This window comes from Anarhichas minor, unplaced genomic scaffold (genome assembly GCF_050575085.1).
Source record: "Anarhichas minor isolate MPS153535 unplaced genomic scaffold, ASM5057508v1 ptg000010l, whole genome shotgun sequence".
Lineage (NCBI taxonomy): Eukaryota > Metazoa > Chordata > Actinopteri > Perciformes > Anarhichadidae > Anarhichas > Anarhichas minor.
In genome coordinates, this window is record NW_027466456.1 from 13,594,179 (window position 1) to 13,617,343 (window position 23,165).

Here is a 23,165-nt window from a genome sequence, read left to right on the forward strand (position 1 = left end):
TCCAGAGTTTCTTTGGGGAATGGATCTGGAGCAGGGGTTAGCTAAGTAAGGGGAACCTGCATTAAGAATATTTACCAGAGGGATGCTGAAACACACACAGAACATAAAACATAAAACAGAAGCACAAAAACAAACAACCTGCTGCCGGACCCCTCTGTTGGGCGGCAGGGTGAGCGCCCCAATGGTGGCTTTCAGCTCCTTCTCTGTGGCAGCGGAGTTACTGCGATTGCTGCTGGCGACCGGTCTGATCTGGATGTGGAACTTCTTGGGCTCCTCGTCATCAAAGTCCGAGTCACTGGAGTAAAAGTTGTTCTCCTTCTCCTCAGAGCAGCGTGAAGAAGAGAGGATGGTCAAGGAGAACAAGCTCAGACTGCATGCAAAGAATGAAAAGTGATGTTTGGCAAGAACACATCAAGATAGGAAAGCATTATTGGCAATCAGAGAGACAAAGAGAGGGCCCCGTTTAACATTACGATTGTTTTCACTCAATTATACAACAGTTTCATCATCCAAAACTCTTAATGCAAAGAGTGTGTGTTCATTTTACTGAACTTTATACTACTTGCACTTTACTATTTTAGTTTTTTGTCTTTTTATGTGCATCTGTTCCCCTGTATACCGAGTACATGAAGAGAATGACCTTGCACATTTACAACATTACAAAAGTGAGAAGCATAGAGAAGCATAATTACTTCTTGAGCACTACTGTTATGTTTCCACAAGCAATAAGAGAAAAATTAAATTACGGACAATGTGCAGAGCGTCTGTTAGTTTACTGAAAGGCGAGTAAATATCACATTTGACCACTCCGTCATTCATACAACTGATTTTCATCAAATGTACGCAATGACTACATTTAAAATGATTAAAATGATAAAAGTTAAATGTAAACTGCTGATTTGATGCTCTGATAAAAGTACTGTGTGATTATTACTTTATTTTATACAGATCTTTTCAATCTGTGTGCTATGTGAGATTTCAAGAACAAAATTGCAAAGAAATTGTGAAGTACTGTAGAATCCAACAAGAACAATATTCAAAAATAAAACTAATGAGACTGAAAAATGCACGAGAGTACATTAAAAACCAGCAGGTGGAAGTATTTTCTCCCCCTGTTCATGAGTGAATATTACTATTTGGACAAATGCTGTGACTTCCTTGAAGAGCAAATAGAGTAGTTTTGTTTCAGTGTAAGACTGTAAGAAATGCAGGCAAGCAGACAGATATGAAAACAGATGCAGAAGCACCATAGAGGGTGCTGGAGGCGACTGCTGCAGAGCTTCAAATAGCCAAACCGCCACATCCTGCAGCACCATCACCCCCAAACAAAAGTCACCTCCCCTCCCTCTTTGTTTGGACTGCACTCTGCTGCACGTGGAAGAGTTGCGTCACATCACGTGAGGTGCATTTGTGTTCATTAGAAGAGTCAGAGAAACTGAAGAACATGTGCAGCATGAGGGCGTTTTAATGAATATGAACCATTATTCTGAGCAGGCGGAGGGCTCGATGTGAGGGATGACAAAGTCAGGAAGAGTTGTTATCTCGGAGCCGTCAGGACGGAGAGCTGCTGCTGACAGATGGATCAGGGCTGGAGCGTTGGGTTAAGAGGACAATTCATTCATATCCCATGCAGGCGTTTACCTCGTCTCTACTTAACGAGGGGGATGCATCTAATCATTTGAGTCAACAAATAGGTTAGAGACCTTTATTATTGTCTAGAGCTCTACAGTTAATGAAGCCATGAATGTGGCCATTTGTGTTACTAAATTGGTTAAACCCGCCTCTCACCTCCAAACTTCTGATTCCGCTTCAATTAAAAAAAACGCCCCCACTTTAGTTAAGTGCCTTCTTAGAGTCTATTCAGTGGTCTCGTGAGGTTTCATTTGGAGCAAATTGCAGCCGTCATGTGAGTGAGATAGGTTTGTGAAATCCTTCAGACATCTTAAGTCTTACTTTCCAACTGAAGTGAACTTAAAGAAGCTCAAGTTTGTTAACATTAACATCTAGATTAAAAGGTTTTTTTGTGGTTCATATAACTGAATACTTTTGACTGTTGGCAGACTAACAGAGGCCACCAATAAATTGTTGACACAACTTGTAGTGGGCAAACACCAGATCTTTTGTAAGACTTATGTTCATCCATCAGAGCTCCAGTGCCTTGTTTTTCTTTTGTAATTGTACTCACAATGTGGCACAAACATCTGTTGACAATAACATGGCTCACCTAAAACAAAGAATGAGTATAAGCAATTATTAATCAAAGAAGGAAACGTTAAAAAGTTATAATCAGATATTATGGTGAATTATCCTGCCAGAACACGTGTAAGCAGATAAAAGGATATCATTGGGTGTGCTGTCAGCTCGGATGACAAATCCTTCATCATCTACTTCCAGGGGTGAGTTCTATACACACACACACACACACACACACACACACACACACACACACACGCACAAGAGAAAGTCAGACATCAGCTGGGTCAGCAACACAGAGACAAATGGCACTTAATTCTCATATCTGTCACACTGTTCAACTCCTACGTTCTACATGTACCACTGAGAGCTTTCTATCAGCACGTGTGAGGGAACAAACAGACGCCACCAAGGTTGATGGTGCGAGTCGGTAACTAACTTCAGCTGTTATTATACCAACAGGTCAAACAAAGCTGTGTGCTAAAGACACAGGTGTGCTTTCAGTTTGATTTAAATCATTTGGATGTGGGAACACATGTCAGCTGCAGTCACATGATATTCAAAATAAGACACGAGGGAGGCCTGATTTACAGTCCAGACGACGTGGGAGCAGTTATTTTTAGACAGAGTGTGGACGTATACAGATGGTCTTTGATTAGATCTGATTTCAGTGAACAGATCTCAGTAGGTCAAAGAGACGATCACTTTGTCTGCTTGATGTCTAAGTAGACATTTTCTAATTGATACAGCAAACACATTACTCATAATAACAAATGTATAAGGCGAAGATATGTTTGTCAGTCAGCTTGTGTTGAAGTTCTTCTGCCCTCTAGAGGACAGACATCACTAGATGCAGCTTCAAGTAGTACAGGCTGTCACTTTGCCCTAAATTCCTGTTTATATTCTATCCAGCCACTGATTCATGTTTTGGGAATTTGCCACTTATTGGTTAAAACAGTCAAAGAGAGACAGGGTGGCGGGAAAGCGAGAGCAACAGCATTCCAGGTGAGCTACTGGGGTGCCCACGAAACCATACATGTTTATGGGAAAACACAATTAGCACGCTATTATGATCTAAAGACAGCAGACTAGCTTGTTTTTTGGGTTAATTTAAGCATCATTCAGTATTAATGCAACTTTTGCTGACTTTATACTGACTATTATAATGCTGAACTTAGAACGTGAATGGACTGCGTCAGTGTGTGCATACACTGTTTACTCTCTTCTACATTTGTCTGTTAGATGGCAGCGGCCAAAGCCCGTTCACGCACACAAACACACACAGTCATATGCAGTTACGCATTTACCCTGTCGCTGCCAAGGTATCTCACAAACCTCTTCTCAGAAGTACCGAAATAAACCTGGGAAACCCCACACCGTCAGTCAAGCCATTAATACACACTCGTGATTTCCCGCTCAACTTCGTTCCACAAACACACACTTGTACATGATTTTCTTTCCACCCACCCCCCCCCCAAAAAAAAAAACACACTCTTCCCACTGTGCAGAGGGTGTCTGCAGGGATAACTGCAGCTTTAGGAGTCAGATAGTTGAGTCAGCGGTTTAGAAGCTGCAGTGTTCTAGTTGGAGTTATATGTGATACTCACCGGTGTCTCCGGCACAGCCGAGTCTCTGCAAATACAAAATAACACGCACATAGATGTATTTTGTTTTCATTTATCAACAAGTACTCAAACTGAAGCCAGTAACAAAGAACGAGGATTAAGATCACATTTTCTAAATATCAGTGTGTGTGTGTGTTTGTGTGTTTGTGGACACACTCACATAGAGTCCGGCTCCTTGTCCCTCTTGCCGAGGCCGGGGATCCTGAAGGCTTTTGCTCGACTCTTCTTCCCGCCTTCTGGTGGCAAAGCCGTCATGTACTCCTCAAAGCCAACCACAGCTACAGATGACAGGCAGTTTGATCAAAATAAAAAAACATTCAGAAAACCAACACACGGATATACGCACGTAGTTGATCCATTCACTCACGCTTTGTGTCACCATGAATTATTCCGCCTCCACAATTCTGTTGCCAGTGTGGGTGCATTCACATTTCTATCGTTATGTAAGCTGCTGATTTAAGTTGTGTGTTCATTTCACTCCGACTGGAAAGAAAATAAACCCTCATCCTGGTGAGACGAGCTGTACCTGGCCTGTCTTTGCCCGTGCCCTTCTGCTCCGCAACTTTCTGGATGAGGTTATCGATGCCGATGTTTTCCACATTCTGCTTGAATTCCTCGTGGACCTGAAGCGGAGCAGGATGATTAGTTGGTCCTTAAAAAAAGCTTATAGTATTAGAAAAAGGTGACATGAAATGTATTGTTTTTGTTATCAAAGCTCTGTGTGATAATGCTGCGTGTGTAATGCTGTATGTGTTTGTGTGCATCTTGTTTGAAACACTATTGCTGCCGTCTTGGCCGCGCTCCCTCAATGGGACTACTACTACTACTATTAATGATAATAATCTTTTTATTTTCTATTTTATTGTTTGTTTGTTCAAATTGAGTCCAAGAGGATCTAACAATGCATCTAGCTTAATGTATGACTCATTTGATCTCAAGTGTAGTGTAAACGTTAGCATGTAGCAGTTGAGCTGCACGGGAAGTTGAGCTGGACATTAAATGAAAGGCTGCTGATCGGGTTGACAGAAATCATAGATGATCATCCATCAGGAGAAGTAGATCTACAATTGCAAACTCTGACTATTTGACCAGTGTGGCATTGTTGTGACAAGTTATCCCACTGAGCTTTAACTAAACGTGACTCAAAGAATTGTCTGATGAACAAAAAAAAAAAAAAAAAAAAAATTTAAAAAAAAACTGTTGGCAATGACGTACATTCAGTGGACACAAGGGTCCTAAATTATGACACGCTGAATGGCATGTTATCATTTATTTCTTGCCTTGCTTTTGCCGCTTTGTTTGTCAAAGCACTTTGTAAACTCTTTTTAAAAGGTGCTGTATAAATAAAGTTTGTATTATTATTTATACTTTAATTTAAAATAAGAAAAAGCTTACCTGTCCCACTTGAACATGGGTGTCTTCTATGGAGTGTGAGTAACCTTTGATCAGCTGTTTTATCTGCCGCAGGTGGGTCTCCTCGATTTCCTGAAACTTCTGCTCACACACAAACGCACACACAAGCACACGCACACACACACGCACCATGGTGAGGAAAACAAAAAAAACAGCACCATGTGAAATCTCAGAACTCCACTGTAGGTTTATTTATGGGTCGACATTATTCTCTGACTTTTTGTGCAACTTTGTACATTGTTTATTTCTAATTATAAATATGTTGTTAGGCTTGATGATGAACAGGATATATTTGTTGATATGAAGCTTTCTGTAGAGGCTGATTATTAGTTTTTGTGTTATTTCAGTGGTTGCTTGCTAGTTTTTAGTATATTTTAATATTTGTTGCGGTGTTTGTTTCTGTTGTGCGTTTGTCTCTTAATGAAAAAATAAAAAAAGAAATGCTACATTCTTAATTCACTCAGAGGCAGTCAGAGATGCAACCACAATCAAATAAACCAGAAACTCTAAACTCAACATATATGCAATAAAGTGAAAATAGACTTTAAAGGAGATCTGCGGATTCAGGAGCAGCTACGGAGGAGCAGTCCGCCAGCAGAAGAGGCACCGGGTTGCCAGGTCTTTAAACCAGCGATAATTTGAGAGGATTTAGTATTTAAGTTTGATCCTGCTTCTAACTCAGACAACTCGTTTGTCGTTGTCTGGTTCAGGGGAATTGTCTTGACATAATGCCAGTGGCTTCTATTAGAGAAGAGAGTTCATGAGCAGTGAGCTTTGCCAGTTTCTTTTCTCCAATTAAATGGACAGAGTCCAAACGGACTCTTTGCAACCGCTGTCAGCCTCCAGCAGGGCACTTCATTCACCTCTGACATGTGCCACAACTCCAGTGGCCAGTTTCTCACAGATACTTCAGACTAATCTGTAGTTTGAGACATTTCTTTATTTTGCTCCTAGATTTGTCTCATGCAAGTGGGACAATTTAACAGAAATAAAGACTGACTTATTTTAAAGGAGCTCTATACGGAATTTAGAGCATATCTATTGTATTAGACCTTGAGCTGTATTATATTTATATCAATATTTACTGTGGCGACTATGGAGCAAAAATAATCGGTGTGTGTTTACGTAAAGAAACTCTGGACCTGCTGCTAATCTCCTAAAAGGGCGGGGCTGTGGTTAAACACCCGACACAGATACAGGAAACAGACTTTCAGTGAGTCGTCTCCTTTCTGAACTCATCTCTAACCCATCGATGAAAGAAAAATGGAGAGATGTCTTCAGGCATTTGTTTCAAGTGGGCACGTTTTAAATTGTTCTTTCATACCGGCTAGTCTCAGACACGTTTCTTGTTGTCCGGAGACGAGGACAACCATCGCACATTATGGGAATATTCAGGGAGAAGCCGACAGCAGATCAGTCACGTGGGTTAAATGTTCGCTACGTCAGAATTTATTCAGCAAAAGTCATAATCTATTTAGCGCATCAACTCTTTTTCAACACAGGCAAAAACCACCTCAAGCGAGCGCAAATACTTTTTTGGGTAACTGAGGTTTTATCAAATTTTGCATGAATACAACTGAACCACAATGTGGTTTTTTTTTAATCTTCCCTTGATCAGACCAAATAAACCAAGCTACCAGCATGAAAGGTGCCTTTAGAGAATGTATCTTGTGATCCCCTCTAGTTTTATGCTTGATTTAAAAATAGAAGCTCTTATTTATTCATTTGGTTTACCTCCCTTTTGACACTTTTCTCTCCCTTCATACTAATGACCGAATCTTCCCCCTCAACGCTAATACAAGAAATAATTGGTCAAAAGGATTTCAGTCATTTGAAATGTAAAACACAGACTCCATGGAAACAGCAGCACTACCCATGGAAGTGTGGAGGCAGTGATTAAAGGTAATGAGCGAGGGTCAGGATGTGCATGCGTGTGCGAGCAGGTGGGTGTTCAGGAGTCGGGGGTTGAGGTTTCCATTTTTGGGGAAGATATGATAAGAGAATGAATGAAAGGATAAGATGGGAGTTCTTGTGTGGTGGGAGGTTACAGAGAGGGTGAGTCAGGGAGATAAAGAGAAAGAGAAAGCCCAAGAGAAGAAGAAATGCATCAAAAACACCACATCACAGCGTGGGGGAGAGACCGACTCCCAGCTGGAGTCAGAGCTGACCTGGGAGGACTCGCTCATCTTGTGCTCAAACTCTCCACCCACGCGGTTGTACTTCTCGATGCACACCGCAAATGACTCAGCCGCTTTCTTAGACTTCAGCTCCGCCTAGTGAGAAAGAAAAGGAAAAGGGATAATGACGGCCTTTAGCTCCGGACTCTCATTCACAATCCTGAAATAAATATGAATAGCTCAGTGAGTGAATGAGAACAATTTCTGCCCCATGATTACAACTACTGCATTCAGTATTCAGTCTGTACCTTCAAAACAAGAACAGCAATTTATTCCCAGAGCAGACATCTAGGGCAGAGCAGTTAGAAAATGTTGTTTTCCATAATTGTCAAGATGAATTGAAAACTGTATTTAACCTCTATATAAGAGACACGCTTGTGAAACAAGTGTATGATGGATTTTAGGGTCACAAGACGAACAATAACAATAATAAGAGGACATCTCAGAGTTGAGGAACAGTGATGCAGGACACTGAATCTGTCAAGTCCCAGTTCACATCCAGCTGTCCACAAGATGTACGGAGAGACACGTCGAGTAGCTCTGGACTTGAATATACTTTGAATACAAATTTACAAAAAAGCAGTATTTTTAATTTATGCTTTTTATGAAATTGTGAGATTAAGAAATCATGGTCAAAGGGTTTGTTTTAAAACCAACACAAATAACGTTTCCTGAGGATGCGTTGTGATGACCACAAGGAGAGAGGTACGAGGCTGAATGAACGATTAAAAGGAGACTATTTACTACTTATACAACAAATAATTTCATCACACTGGTACTAATATTATGTTGCATTGCAAAGGAATAACACTGATATATTATTATGAATAAAGATAATGTAGACTGTGTGACAACAACTTGACAATCACACTCCATCTGTTGATACAGTTAAGATGTATTTACATTATATCACGCCCAACACCGACTCTTAGCTCTCTTCTAAAATAAGACGTGTTTGTTTAAAGGATCGGTCCTCCCAAACTACAAAATAACTGTGATAATACAAGTTTGTGATTGTTTATTGTCTGCGTCACAAAGACTAAAGATAGAGCGATGTGAACAAAAGACGATTAAACTCCAGAGAGCAATCCAGGAACTAGTGTGAACATATTGAACCAACCCTCTGATATTGTATTCAAAGGACACTGATTAGCTTTTATTGTGTTGAAAATCTGAAAAAAAGAAAAAAAATCTTGAAAATAAAGAGAGTTGTTGCTAACTTTCTCCACTTCTTTCTGTGGCGCTCCCTCCTTCCTGAGCCGGTCCAGCTCCAAACACTTGGCGTGGTAGCCCTCCTTTGACTTCTGAAGGTGGCCGCTCTGAACCTGCAGCGCCTGCACCGCCTCAACTGTTCCCACCATCTCCTCCTTTGTCTGCGTGACACACGCATAAAGAAAAAGACGACGCATGAACATCACGAACAGATAATCATTGTACTTGAAGGGAAAACGCACCGATTACCATGGGGGGAGAAGACAGTAATGGGATTTTCTATGAGATAAATTAGATCAAAATGACAGAGTCTCGATGAAGGGCGAGTAAGGAGAAAATCTGTCTCAGTTTATCTTCACAGAAACTCACACAGGCACATAAAATCAGCCAGTTTGCGGTCAGGTTAGCGGTAAAGCATCCTGATGCTAGGTACTTACTTTGCGGTGAATTTTGACCTGATCGTCTCCGTACTTGTTGAAGTCCCGGATGAGATCGTTCATCTTCCTCATCAGCTCGAGGTGGCAGAGGGCCAGTTTGTCTGAAGACACCCTGAACACGTCCCACATGGGAGCAAAGGTCCTAGGAAATACATACACAAGCATTAAGCACACACAAGGAGACGGTTGGGTACAAACTCTCTCTTCATTCAAGATCTATTGTAATACCAAGAGTCATACTGTGGACATGTGGAAATATTATCTTCTAAATAAGATATTTCCAAAGACATGGAGAGATTAAGAGCATACAATCACAATCTACCCGAGGTGGGGCTGTGGTGGCAGCAAAGCATGCTCAATCGCACTAACGAGCGAGGAGAGTCAGTTAAACCACGAGGCAGTAAAAGCAAGATGCCCTTTCATATTTCAAAAAGCTGTATTGTTTTAATTATAAATATGAACATTTGGTGATGCAGATGGTACTCATTCATATCTTATATGCAGCCATATGACCATAACATGTATAATTACAGTAGCAAAGCCTTTCAATAGTATAAATTAAACCATCGGGGACGAGGACGGGCTGTTCTGCTCCGTGTTCACATGGTGGTACTCACCCCTGTGGACTTCCGTTGCTGGCCATCTTGGCCAGTTTGCTCATTGATTTGGAGTAAGTCTCTTCAATAGCAGCACTGCAAAAACAAACGCTACCATTACCGGAAAAAACAATACAAAAACTCTAATTAAGGACCTAAAGAACCTCTGTAATGAATATATATATATATATATATATATATATATATATATATTATGCTTGTGTGGGTCTCTCAGAAGATCAAAGTCTTTTTCTTTTAGTTCATTTTCTAAAGTTGCCAGCAACCCCACAGGAAGAGTAATGTTGTGTGCTTTGCTTTCTTTAAAATGTAAATTCTTCTAACTAACTTTTAGACTGTATGTAATGTACTCCAATAACACTTCCTCACCAGGCTCCTGCCTCTGCTAATGGCCTCATATGTTATGTTCTCTATCTGGAGCTTTCTTTGTCCCAAACTCTGGGCATCCACCATTAGAGTCGGACGGATAAAGATTCATTTTCATCAGTGTTGGATAATTGTTGCAATAAGCCACATTTAAATGAAGATGGAGTTGTTTTGCAAAGGCTGGCATGAAACTTTAATAACCATCATCTGTTGACCCTGAAGAGAAAGAAGGAGTATTGATCCAAACATCCTGAGGGTGAACAGAACAACGTGCTACAGGAAGTCATTAACAATAAACAAGCAGTGACGCAGAGTTGGAACTCATATTGGATCACAAGCAGGGCAAACTAATATTTTCATTTTCAAATTGTATCTATCGTTTTCTTATGTTTCACAGTTTTGTTATATTTTCAATTATTGTAATCAATTAGGCCTGAAGTGACGTCTTACATACACGTCTATATACAACGGGTGAACACCTGCACACTGACTCCAAACTACACATTTATTCAAAGCAGCTATAACTGATATTATCGCTCGAATCTGCAGCTTTTCTCGACTTCACAGAGTTTTATAGTTTTGAGCTTTATAGCACATCAAGTTTCAGCTCATTGTTTAGTTACAGGGCCCGCAACTTTACCGTTTTGGTTCACACTTAACGGGAGTGGTTTTTTTGGGCCGCATCAGGCAGCTGATATCAGTGAAATAGCTCCAAAAGACTGACCCAGAAGAGACTAGCTGGTGAACATATTCGACCATTTAGCAGATAAAGAGACAGACAAATGCTGGAGGTGTAAACAAGCAACTGTTTGCTAACTGAACTGTTTGATACCATATCAACCTAAAGGGGATAAGTCAATACTGTCTTTACTAATTGTTTCTGCTGCCCTGAAGTGGCCAAAATAAAATCAGTCATTGGACAAAGTTTCAATCCCAATCAGTTGACCTGGAATCAAACGTTGTCTATCTAAATAGATTTTTGGTTTGGAATCAGTGTGCAGCCGCTACTCTAGTTTATTGATTCTCATGTGTGTATAATTACACACTCTCCACATCCAAAATAGTTCTACTTACAAGCTCCAAATTCTCACTTTTGATATTCTGAAACAAGCAAACAACTGGGATTTTAACGAGATAAATGTCATTCATTCAAAATGGTCTTTGAGGACCAAACCGTTAGTTCTGCAACTAACGGTTCAATTCTTTATCAATTATTTTCTCTTTTAATTGATTAATCATTTAGTCTATAACATGTCTGAAAATAGTGAAGATGTCCATCAATATTTACTAAAGCCCAAAGTGACGTCTCCAAATGTCTCGTTTAATCCGATTAACAGTCCAAAACCCAAATATATTAGCTTTAGAGAAGATGGAACTAGTGAATGTTTGGCCTATTGGCTTGAAAAATGAATGAAACGATTCCTCGATTACCAAAATAGTTAATTTTCTGTCGGGACACTAATTGATTAACTCATTCTAAACTTATTGTTTCAGCACTTGTGAAACCTGATAGCTATTGAGTGCCCACTGTCAATGGTGCCCCGCTAACAAAAAGTATCAGTACATCTCCATTAAACTGAGTATGAGCGTGATATAGCGTGCAGTCACTGAGAAGCCTTGAGAACGCGGTTGGAGTTGTTGCGGTACTTTAACTCAGTGTTTTATATGTAGCGTCTTATATCAAAACGACCTTCAAGGCAAGTGGCAAGAGAGAAAATTTATCAAAACAATTGCCTTTCCTCCACTATTTTACCCACAGTGGCCCTATTTCATTTCCTGACTGCTGATTTGTTGTCTGCTCCTGTCCGAGTAAGATAAGTGGATTTCCCTCTGCGAGGAATGTGCACATTCACTGAATCAATGTCAGGATTATATCGCTGGTCTGACAGAGCGTTGTGTGTGTGTGTGTGTGTGTGTTAGCTTCCCGCTGTGAGAGCACAAACCCCTGTGGGAACCTCATTACTACCCTCAATTTACTCACTGATAAGTTCCTAATAAGAGGACGGGGTGTTTAATGGAACAAACTACCCACTTTGAGAGGACCGTTTTAATTAGATAATTGACTTCCCCCTTAGGTACTGTTGTACGCCTGTTAAGCTTTCAGTTGTTGCACAGCGTTAATGTACTTCACAATGATAATAGCGGCAGGATTTACAATTTTGTAATTCATAATAATTATTAAACAAAGGGTCTTTGATTTCAGACAGAAGTAAACAAAAGCATGCTCTTTGTTTCCGTCAGAAATTGCGATAGATGCTAGCTAGCTAATTGAGCACATTTTATGATACATCGCCTTGATTACAATATCACAATATATTGCATCTTAATTTACCCCCAATTTCTACACTGTCCTCTGTCAAATAAAGACGTAAAAGCGTATTTAAATGCAGCAGTTGCAAACATGGATAACACGTAAAGCTCTGATATTGAGGGATAATTCACCTTTTCAGGCTTGTGTGTGTGTGTGTGTGCGTGTGCGTGTGCGTGTGCGTGAGAGAGTTTTAGAGAAAGTGAGCTCCAAAAGTAGCACAGTAGTGAGGACAAGGGCCAGAGATCAGAGCAGAGAGAGAAGACTGAAGCAGTTTCAACAGAGAAAGACTTGTTAAAGTCTTCTCTGACAAAAAAAAAAAAAAAAATCCAGAACAGGTCATTTATCATTTCTGTGCTTTTCACTCAACCTCGGCATGGTCTCTCATCTTTCCAAAGATCCAAGTATACAGATTCAAGAATGTGAAATTTCTCCACCCGACTCCCATCACGAGCGCCACCTCCCACACAGACATTCACAAACACACACACGAGCCTTACCTCTCACGGACAAACTCGGCTAGCTCCTTGGATGCCAGCTGGCCGTGCTTCATGTTGTGGTAGAGCACGTCAAAGCCGGCATTTTTCTCCCCCTGCCAAGATAGAAATAAAAACACACACACACACCGTCTGTTAGCACCCAAACGAGGAACATCAAACCAGTATTAGAAAGTTAAAGAGTGACGTCAGTTGGTGCTTCAGCAACGTAATATCACCTTTGTTTTGGCTTTGCCTTATTATATTTTTGCCACTTATGTTCCTCTAACGACAGTCAGACTCATCCAGGGAAACACTTCACTATTAGTCACATAGACAACATTCGACAAACATTTGGGGCTCTGCAAACATTCATATGAAACCAGCTTTGGATTCTGTTTAGAGCTGAAAACCACACCGACATCAATAGACCTTATAGACGTGTGTAGAGGCTCATTTTATATAGAATATTAGCTTTCTGGGAGCTAAATAAGTAATGAAAGTTTTACTTCAGATGAAAAATAATTGTTTTTGTTTCTCAGCTGATCAGAATGTATATAGGCCTGTTTTAAACACACCGTTCAAAGCTGTTCATTAGTAACAGTAATCTGAAAAAGCTGCTTAATTATTATTTCGCTTTATAGGTTTTATAGGTATTTGACAGTCTGTGCTATATTCTTCCTCATCACTCGCTGTCACACACCACACAACATTATACAGATGTTGAGCTAAAGTAGGTCATCAATACTCGAGGTAACCGGTCCATCATACCTTACGAACACAAACCAAATAAAGTTACATTTTAGTTTGTTTCGTTTTTATGCTCTCACAATCTCTCTCTTGTTCACTCTCTTTTGTCTCTCATCCTTCTATCTCACTGTCATTTTATAACTTGGTTTCATGGCGTTTTTGTGTGTTGGGAAGATTAATAGCTAATAATTATACGAGATCATCAAAATTCTAAATAAGCAAAAATCAAAGTAAAAATTAGGAAAAACATGATTTGTTATTATTTATTAGGAGCTGCACATCATCCTGTGCTTGAGCATTTGTGTCTCCCTTTAGTTGCCGGTAGGTGGAGAATGTATTAGTGCAACTGGGTGCACAAACAGACTTACTTACAGATTTACTGACTAACGTCACACACATTTAGTTTGAAGACCATCTTTAAATTTCCCATATATAAACAGTAACAGTTTTGTTTAGATATTGAGCTAATAGATACTTGACTATCTGGTAGAGAATACAGTCATTTTGGTGATTTTATACAATTGGCTGTGATGAAAGAGAGGGACAAAAGTGACGCGTCATGTTTTTTGCTGATGTTTCACAATAAAGTCACGTACATGCTGCTGCTGCTCAACACTGGAAATTACCTCGCTGCTTGCTGTACATTAGTCGAGCAAAGGCCAACATGTAAAATGTGAGAAAACCACAGCGCTGGGTTGTTGTTCACAGAAAAGTTGCCTAGCTTGCAGCTAAGCAGATTCGACACACAACAGCAACACCTCCCACCCATCACTGTCGTAATCACACAAACCTACACCTGTGTTAACACAAGTCTTCATAATCTGAAAAAGAGCACGACAGCGCTATTACAAATAGACCGTGTCGTTGCTTCTTGGGCCTTGCCACATTTTTGAGTCGAGAGACAGCCGGGACGTCTGTGCAGACAGAGACAGCTGCTTCTCCTAAATATACCCCGTCGGAGGAGAACAGACCAGTTCCCAGGTACCAGGGGAATGGCTGGAATGCCAAGGGTCACACACACACTCTCACACACACACGCACACGACTGTAGACTCCCAGCGGTCGGGAAGAGAAACAGGAGGCGTCTCAGACAGATTGACGACGCAAGACCTGACGGAAAACACCAAGCGAGCTCAGCCACTGAAGCATCACTGCTGACCTCAGCTTCGGTCGTCAGACGGTCACCGTCCCCGAGCCTTTTCTCATGATGTCAGAAAAACAAAAGAGAGAGCATACTGGACAGAGAGGAAGCAGCTTTGAAATGTTTGTGCCCCATTGAAGATCAGACGGGGTAGGAACATTGCCTTCATGCAGTCTGGTTAAGTTTTTACTCCATAGTGTCTATAGATCCAGCGTCTCAATTGTGAGGATTTTCTTCTGGTCGTTCTCTCATGTGATGAAGAACTGGATATCTTTCAGCTTTGTGTTGTTTGTCAAACTAAACAAACAACCTGAAAATGTCACATTGGGCACACAACTGCCTTCCTGCATCTTGCTTCCACAATAAAATGCCAATATCGGCTAATATTTGCATCTTCTGAGACAAATGTCAAATCTGCTGTTTTCAAAAGGTCAGTTCCCCCAAAACACAGAAAAGCATCATACATTTGTAATGAAGGGTGTTATATTATCCTGTGGGTTTTTTGGATTGTATATTTCTAAGATGGAATTGAGTTTTTCAAATGTCATTTTTCAGTGTTGTGAACGCCACAAGTTAAGATCTAATCATCACAATTGTAACTCAATTTATATCACAAACTATATAAGATCAAAACAAAACTATCTGCATCTCTGCAGGATAGTTTTGTCGTTTTATGATTTGGATGAACCGACACTTTATGATCCTATGTACGTAAAACAAGATGTCTGCTTTAAGTTTGATTTATAAAGCTATCGTTTACCACAATTACACTAAAACTAATACCAGCTGTTTGCCATCTCTTCAATGTTCAGTCAGATTTTCTCCTCTTCTTAACAAAATAATAGGGTTTTATATTATTACATTGTATTTGAATGCTTTGACATGAGCGTTTTTATAAACAATGGGCGTTCTGCAGCAGTATAGTGTTGTTCATTGGGGCAGTTGGCAGACGCCTTTTGTTGAAACTCCAACCTCCCCAAAGAAAGGTGAGCTGACAGTCTAGCTGACAGTCTAACACACACACACACACGCACACGCACACGCACACGGCTGTATGTCCACAGATCAAAGAATATGTTGGTGCTCAAATGGATTTGCAAACAGTATTTGATAACGATAAGTCTTGTTGAATATTTGAAAAAGCAAATATGAGCAGTCTGTGCTCTGAGCGATATGCCCTAACTTTATTGCAGCAGCATTTTAGCTGTTTAGCATATTATATCAACTTTTGCAAATGCTCCAATATCCATTTATTATCTCGTCAGGGAAACTGCTCTCAAAAGACTCCATCATCATCATAACTTGACATAAAGAAGTTTCTAACTGTCGGCATCCCAACACCCTTTTTAGGCCACGGTCTAGTTTCTAGTTTTGACGCCACTAAAGCTGCCAGAATACGTCATCAGAAGCGTTTGTCAGATCTAATCGTTCAGAAAAAAGCCTCAAACAAATGCAGTATTTACTCCAGGTGTGGTAATGTTTGCTTAACACTACAGTGCCCAGCTGTTTTATGAAATTACAAAGTCTTTTAAAAGAATGAATTATATATTTGTGACCTGGTTTCACAGATTTGTGTGTTCAGTTGTAATAAATGGGCTTGGGGCCGAGTGCCACAGACAGGGTAGGTAAGTCAGAAAGTATTGAGACAGTCAAACCCACTGTTGGTTTTGGTGCTTTCATTCTGGGTTTCGCCGACAATAACAAATCTATAGAATATCATGTCAATGTCATATTCTTTAACAGCAATGACTATGCTGTTCGAAGATTTATGAATAACTCACATTAAAATATAGCTCGACCAGCTTTTATAAGAAGGCCCATTGTATGGGAACACCTGCCGCAGACTGGCAGGTGCAACAAAAATGAAATTATGAGCATGAGATCACACTGACAAGTCTTGTCTCTCTCTTCTCTGACACAGAACTACACTCCTGCATGTTCTTGATTGTGCAAACAGCTGCGAGTTGGTACTTGTGGATGTTGACTGAGTCATGCCAAACAATCCGATATCACATAACAGGAGTGCTGCCACTCCACCGACAGTCTTCTTTAAGTGTCTTCAAGTGTCGTAATGTATTCCTTAAGCCTTCAGTGAATGACAATCCTTCATGTCTGATATATGCAAACCCCCTCTTCGTTCCCTTCTTGGTGATCTCTTTTTTTATCAATTAAGTTGACCGTTTGGTCACGCACGATGGAGCACATTACCATGACAAAGAGGGGAATGATGGGAGAGGAGAAGAGAGGAATGGAGGGGGGGGGGTGCACGGGGAGGTGTAAAATCTGTACAGGGGCAACTTCCTCATGAAGACTTCTGAAGACAACCGGGAGCTGTAGGGGATCTGTTGAAATGTGTTAAGGGGGATGGTCAGCAGCAGGGAAATGATCATTTCATCTCAGTAAATCAAAGTTAGGATTAGGATCCCTGGTTGTCCCTCGCTTCCTCAAGCTGTTTATTATTGTGGTGGTCAGGGCTATTGAAGTCAGTGTGCCGATCTTCAATCTCAAACGCCAAAGCAAAACAAATTCCGACGCATAACATTTGCACTATATCTGACGTCCAAGCATTCCCGCTCCCAAATGCTTAAAAATACAAATCCTTCGTCTTTAGGAAAAAACATATTAGCGTGGATCAACAGCTAGGTTCAGCCCAGGGTCAGGTCTTTCAGGCTCATGTGTGCTGTGGAGACACAGGCCTGTGTAGCTTCAGTGCAGACTTGGCTACTGACAAATTGGACACTACATGTCTGATCAGTCAATGAGGCCTTCTGTTCAGCCATTGGTTAGTTAAAGACAGCACATCCTGATTAAGACCCGTTGCTCTTAAATTCATGCAAAATGAACAATGAACAGAAGAATATATATATAGTATAAGTATACAAGTATAACTGTTATCTTATCATTTGTCCATGCAAAGCCACTGTGTTTTTTTTTAAATCCAAATGTCAGTTGTGTCTGAGATGTAGTTTTCTTTTTGTTAACATGTAATAAGACAAAAGGTTTTCAAAAACAGAACAAGCTAATCTTTCCAAAGATTCATGCTGCTATCGTACAGTATCTTTGGCACACAGCATTTTAGATAACTGATCAAAAAAAGCTGATCTGAGACAATTGGTACAATGTTCCACTTCAATCCTTGTTATTTATGTCGTATTACTCGCGCGTGTGTGTGTGTCTGTTTTATGCCTCTCCAGAGTTTTGTCTCTCTAACTGTTCTCACTTGATTCTAATTAGACGCATCTTCAGACTTCCCCTCAGGCTTGTACGAAACTAACTACAGAAGGAAGGTGAGGAGACCTGTGCTGCAGGGCCTGCTTTACTGCAACAAATAAAAAGATCTTTCATCTGCATGTTTGCCTGCAGAGGATCTCAGCCGACGTTTCCTCAAGAACTAAAAGTGCTGTACTGCTGCAAACTTTCATTCACAAAAAAATGGTTAAAAAAGCAAAATTGTCTCAGTTATACTGAAACCTAAGGTCTAGCAAATTCTTATTGTGTTGAGAAGACAATGGGAATTTGCTGTCAAATAATGACGGAATAATAGACGATTGGCACTCGGCATGAAGCCCTCCTACACCTGACTGGATGAACACAATACTCACTGAGCTGTCTGTAGTTGGTTTGCTTCTGATTTTCCAAATTAAAAATGATAAATTTCTCCTAAAATATCCACCAAAAATCACATTTTGAATAGATTTGAGGCATAAAAATACATACAAAAAGGAAGTGATAGAAACCCTTTACCTGATGGCTGAGGACAGTATTATGTACTTAATGAGAACACGCACAAAGCGAGGTGCAGACGAGCACAAACGTGTATCTGAAAATTAAGAAACAGTTTGCGCATCTCTTTTCCCAAATCCTGAGGGAATAAACGTTGGATATTCAAGAAAACTTGCACAACCTGTATACACGACACTACACCAGTAGATCAGCTGACTGCAGCCCAGAAGGAGGGGACACTAGTTAATCAAACCGGTTTTTATTTACTTAAGTACTATTGTGTAATGCAGGACTTGAATCGGAGTATTTCTACACTGTACTGTATGCTATACTTTACATAAGTAAAAGATCAAAGTACTTCTTCCACCACTGCCCATTCCCAGTGGAAAAAGTTGCTTCATCGAGACTTTTGTGAAGTGAAGTGTTGCTCAGCTTGGCTCGGGCTTTATGTTACAGCACTTCATTCTCTGGCAGAGCGGTGCCTTTAGTTCTGGCTATTTGTCAAATCTGCCCCAACAGTCTGTCTGAGACCGGTTCAAGTGTCTGAGGACATTCCTGCTGTGCAGCACGGCTCTTCAGTCAGATGAAACTAAAAATAAAAAAAATAAAAGGTACTGAGCAGAACAAAAGAGAAAAGACAATTATGCTTCTCAGTGATGCACATACGAGCCCAGTGGTCACTCTGAGACATTTGTGTGTTTCTTTTATACTCATCTGTAACTTGTGTGTCTTTTTTCTGTGTCCATTTCAGGACCCGAAAACATGATGCGTCCTGCTTCGGCTGTCACCGGTGTGGAGTCATAAAAACATTGCATTTAGTCTTGAAATCTGTACTACTTTGCTGGTATTAAACATCTCCCTATATAGCTAAAAAATATTTTAGTTTTTTATTATTATGAAGTGGCTATTGGGCCAAAATTGCCACAGGTAAATGAAATCAAATTCACTTTCTGTCGCAGCAATTTTGACAAGCTGCAAATGGATCGAAATCCAAATAACATGTGATCCAGCTCTGCACGCCACACAATGTAGCTGCAATATATCAGGCAGCTGTCAAAAGTAAAGCTGAAAACATCTCACCCCTGCATCAGACAGTATATCACCGAGACATCAAGCCAGCCGACTGCTGCGAGTTTCGCTGACTCACAGAAACTTTTTTTCTGCTGACGGGGCAGGTCGAGCAGCCAGAACAGTCCCACAGCAGAGAGGTGTCAATAACATCAGGAGCAGGTAGCAGCCACCCGTCATCATTGATGGCTTTAGACTAATTTGCTGTGTGGGCCGGTCTGAAAAATCCACCTCCACATAAATATAGTTTATATTCCAGTTCTGTCACACACACACTGGAATATGAACACAAATATAGTGACACTTATATCGATTTCTCTCTTGGCTTATAGTGTAACTTGGCACAGAACAGATCTCAGAGGAACGACTGAGAATAAATGAAACGGTTGGACTTTAGGAACAGAGGATTGGTGGAGAGATACAATTAGAGAAGAGAGTAAGGGAGGGACACATGGGAAGGAGAGAAGAAGTTTCCCACTGTGCGTTTACTGTTCTTCACCCCGAGAGGAAAAACCCCATGACTCAAAGTGATGAGAGAACAACAACGTCGGCATCATTAAACTGAGAAGCGGGCAATAATAAAAAACCCACTGGCCGTTGTTTGTGTGTGTCTCTATGCCAACACACTGTTGTATCTGCAGGCAAAGAGAGAGAGTGAGTGAATAGAAAACAACACTGTGTACTGTACCGCCTCAGAACAGAACAGACTGCTAAACTATACTGTTATTCTTTAAAATAGTTCATTTAAATCCCCAGGATATCATGCAGACTCACGTCAAGGACATTTTACGGTCTATTCACCACTGCAAAGAGAGAATCTAGAGTCTGTACTGAGAGGAGAATATTACTAAAGATCCATCTACAGGTCACCTTAATAATGAATACAAGCCTTTTTCAGCTGTAGCGTTAATTTCCTACTAAAATCCCACCAGAACGAGGATACTGCTACTGTAGTGAAGCTGGTGTCCCAACTGAAAATAATCAAATATCCCCTCTTATTTAAATCTGTGGATGAGTGAGCTTCGGGTTCAGAGTGGCCATCGTGCTGTCACAAAGATTGTGGAGAAAACTAAAAATAACTAACATTGTTTTTTTTTATTTTTATATTTTGCTGCCTCTTTATTAACTTTAGATACTAAAGATGTAGTTTGATTAACAGGGTTAGGGTTGTTTGCATTGTGTATACTGTATGTCCTGTTGTGTTTAATGACTTAACACAACCAGCACAAATACTGAGAGGGGCGATAATAAGACTGACTGTTTAGTTTCTGTTTCTGTCTCTGAGCTCATGTTACACAAACTCTAGTAAGGTAGGGCTTTTGTTGTATTTTCATTTTGCTCCAACCAATCAGTAGCAAGTGATGAACTTGTCTCGGCAGCAGCATTTTCAGTCGACACACAAGCCGAGTAGCGTTTTCTAAAAGCAGTCGACCTAGTCGATTTAAGGGTTCTTATTTCTGTAAGTCGACAAACAACTTGTTCAGCTGCGTCGATCCCATCCACACTCCGCCATTTTTGTGATCATTCTTCTGTATACGTTATTAACGATGGAGACGATGACTCCATTGTGAATCCCTCCTACTAAGCTCTGAACATCTGTTTCTCCAACCAGACGAAGTCATAAGCGTCCGGGGCCCTGGACACCGCTTTATTGGTCTGTTATCCCTTCTTGAGGCAAACCACGTTAAGGAACAGAGACTACAGCAGTTAGTATCACGGAGCCGAAAGACATTTTCCTTTATAAAAAATAAGAAACTGACCTTTTCCCATCATCTCTCACGAGGAAATTCTGACGTGTTGCATAAAATCATAACACGGAAAATCTGAACTAAGCAGCATCAACCCTTCAATCATATTCCTAAGCCTCAACGGTGCCTTAAATGACTAAGGATGCACTTAATTACAGCCGGTGGTCCCCCTGTGGGCCATGACCACAGCTCTTATGTAGTTAATGAGACAGGACAGCATGCTTTGTAGGAGGAGGCTTTGCGAGCGGCTGTGAATGTTCTTGAGCCAAACAAGACGAGGCTCTGTGTGTGCACGACGTGTTCCCAAGTGGCTGTGTTGTTTAATTTACTGAAGGGTTGATTTGTATTACACAGCTATTCGTGTCTGAGGGCACGCTGGGTGGGGAACACCGTTATGAATATGTAAACCCAAAAAGGCACACAGATTCCACATATTGGCTGAAATAACCAAGAAAATGTAGCCGTGTTTCAGGGGTAGGAATAGTGACAAATCCTTAAATTGAATGTTCTCTGTGATGCAGGCACAGCAGTTGCTGGCTGAAATTCTGCTGCATGACAATCTGTCTGCTTGATTCCCTCCCTGCAAGTTTGGTCTCATTTTCCTGCCTTGCTGCTACCCTGCCCACAGCACAAAGACTGCCATGTCCATGGATCATAGATGGATGTTTAGCAGGCTAAAAAAAAATTAAAAAGAATTTAAAAAAAATCTATGCTCATAATATTATTGTGGATACACAAATATACAAAGTGTTGTGGAGCTGTGAAGTTATATTTGTGACGTGTTTACGTCTTTTACTCATTTTTATCCCAAAGATATTTTTCCTAGACCTAAGTCTTTTTGTTGCCTGAACCTATAACGTTAAATTATTTCTGTGGCGGCTGCACCTCATTTTAACACAATATGTGCCACCACCACGTTATGCGCTGTTAAGAAGTCAAATATCACTGAGGACTTTTCTAAGTGATGAGGCACAGTAGGCGAAGTAGGGCACACCTGAAATAGATGTGCCAGGTGTGCAGAGACTGAGCGGAGAACATGAGGATGGAGAAGAAAATGAGACGCTAATAATAACACTATTATGAAGCCTAAATTTGTGAGGCTACTCATGATAAGCGTTTTTGTTGGTACTGCATTAGAGAGGTGATGAATGGTAGTTTTTTTGAGTACGCCAGTATCAAGTTTCTGTCAAATTAGGTTTTTGTGTTTACAAAAATCTTCAAACAGACTTCAAACAGAGAGCAGAGCTGGGTATCAAACCTGAGAACTTTTTGAGTACTGACCGAAATATGTCCTTAGCCTCGAGTATCAAAAAGTGTCATGTGGGCCTGTTGGTAAGTTGACATTGAATGCTTCATCAAGAGTCACACTGTGTGCTCAGACAGAAGGGGAAGCAACATTTTACAGGCAGCATACAAAGAATACGGAAAGATCGGAAAGAAAAAATTCGCCCAGATCCCAGGGAGCTGAAACTGTATAACATTCATGCTTACCCCGGGCTTTATGAATATGCTTCATAAACAAAACAGAAACAGTTCTCAGGTCAGTCAAAGGCTGAGCTGCACACAAATACACACAGACACACACACAGGTCTTTAGGTAAACTCCCACACATACAGTCGGTGCATTTGTTTCCGGCTAGCTTGCTAACATCTGTACAGTTGGTACATTTGCTGCTTGGGGCAAATAAACACGGTCCAGCAGTAAACGTTGCCGTCTGAACACACCTTCAGGGTTGTTTACGTCTTCTCTGATCAGATATTTCCTGATCCAAGTCAAGTACGTTTTCTGACTTCGGACTATATTTTGTTTTGGTTAAGCTCTTTGCTAAACCATGACACATTGAGCAGTTTGGTATATTTTGTGAAATAAAAAATGAAAAGTTAAAACATTGGACAAAAAAAAACCACCAACTC

General features: G+C 40.6%; 1 protein-coding gene across 5 annotated transcripts in view; it reads right to left on the bottom strand.

The window, feature by feature from the left end:
- fcho1 (FCH and mu domain containing endocytic adaptor 1) overlaps positions 1–23,165 on the bottom strand; it is a 47,620-nt gene that overhangs the window by 13,335 nt on the left and 11,120 nt on the right. The window contains exons 3-13 of one of the 5 annotated variants that reach the window (XM_076088292.1): positions 12,846–12,937; positions 9,675–9,749; positions 9,058–9,199; positions 8,629–8,781; positions 7,400–7,504; positions 5,214–5,312; positions 4,345–4,441; positions 3,979–4,096; positions 3,801–3,825; positions 2,186–2,224; positions 139–318 (exon numbers count right to left, since the gene is read on the bottom strand). In XM_076088292.1, coding sequence (XP_075944407.1) covers positions 139–318; positions 2,186–2,224; positions 3,801–3,825; positions 3,979–4,096; positions 4,345–4,441; positions 5,214–5,312; positions 7,400–7,504; positions 8,629–8,781; positions 9,058–9,199; positions 9,675–9,749; positions 12,846–12,937 — 1,125 coding nt within the window. Of the gene's footprint in view, positions 1–138; positions 333–2,185; positions 2,225–2,342; positions 2,404–3,800; positions 3,826–3,978; positions 4,097–4,344; positions 4,442–5,213; positions 5,313–7,399; positions 7,505–8,628; positions 8,782–9,057; positions 9,200–9,674; positions 9,750–12,845; positions 12,938–23,165 lie in introns of all 5 variants that reach the window. The other 4 variants (XM_076088291.1, XM_076088290.1, XM_076088294.1 and 1 more) reach the window with 4 other exon arrangements.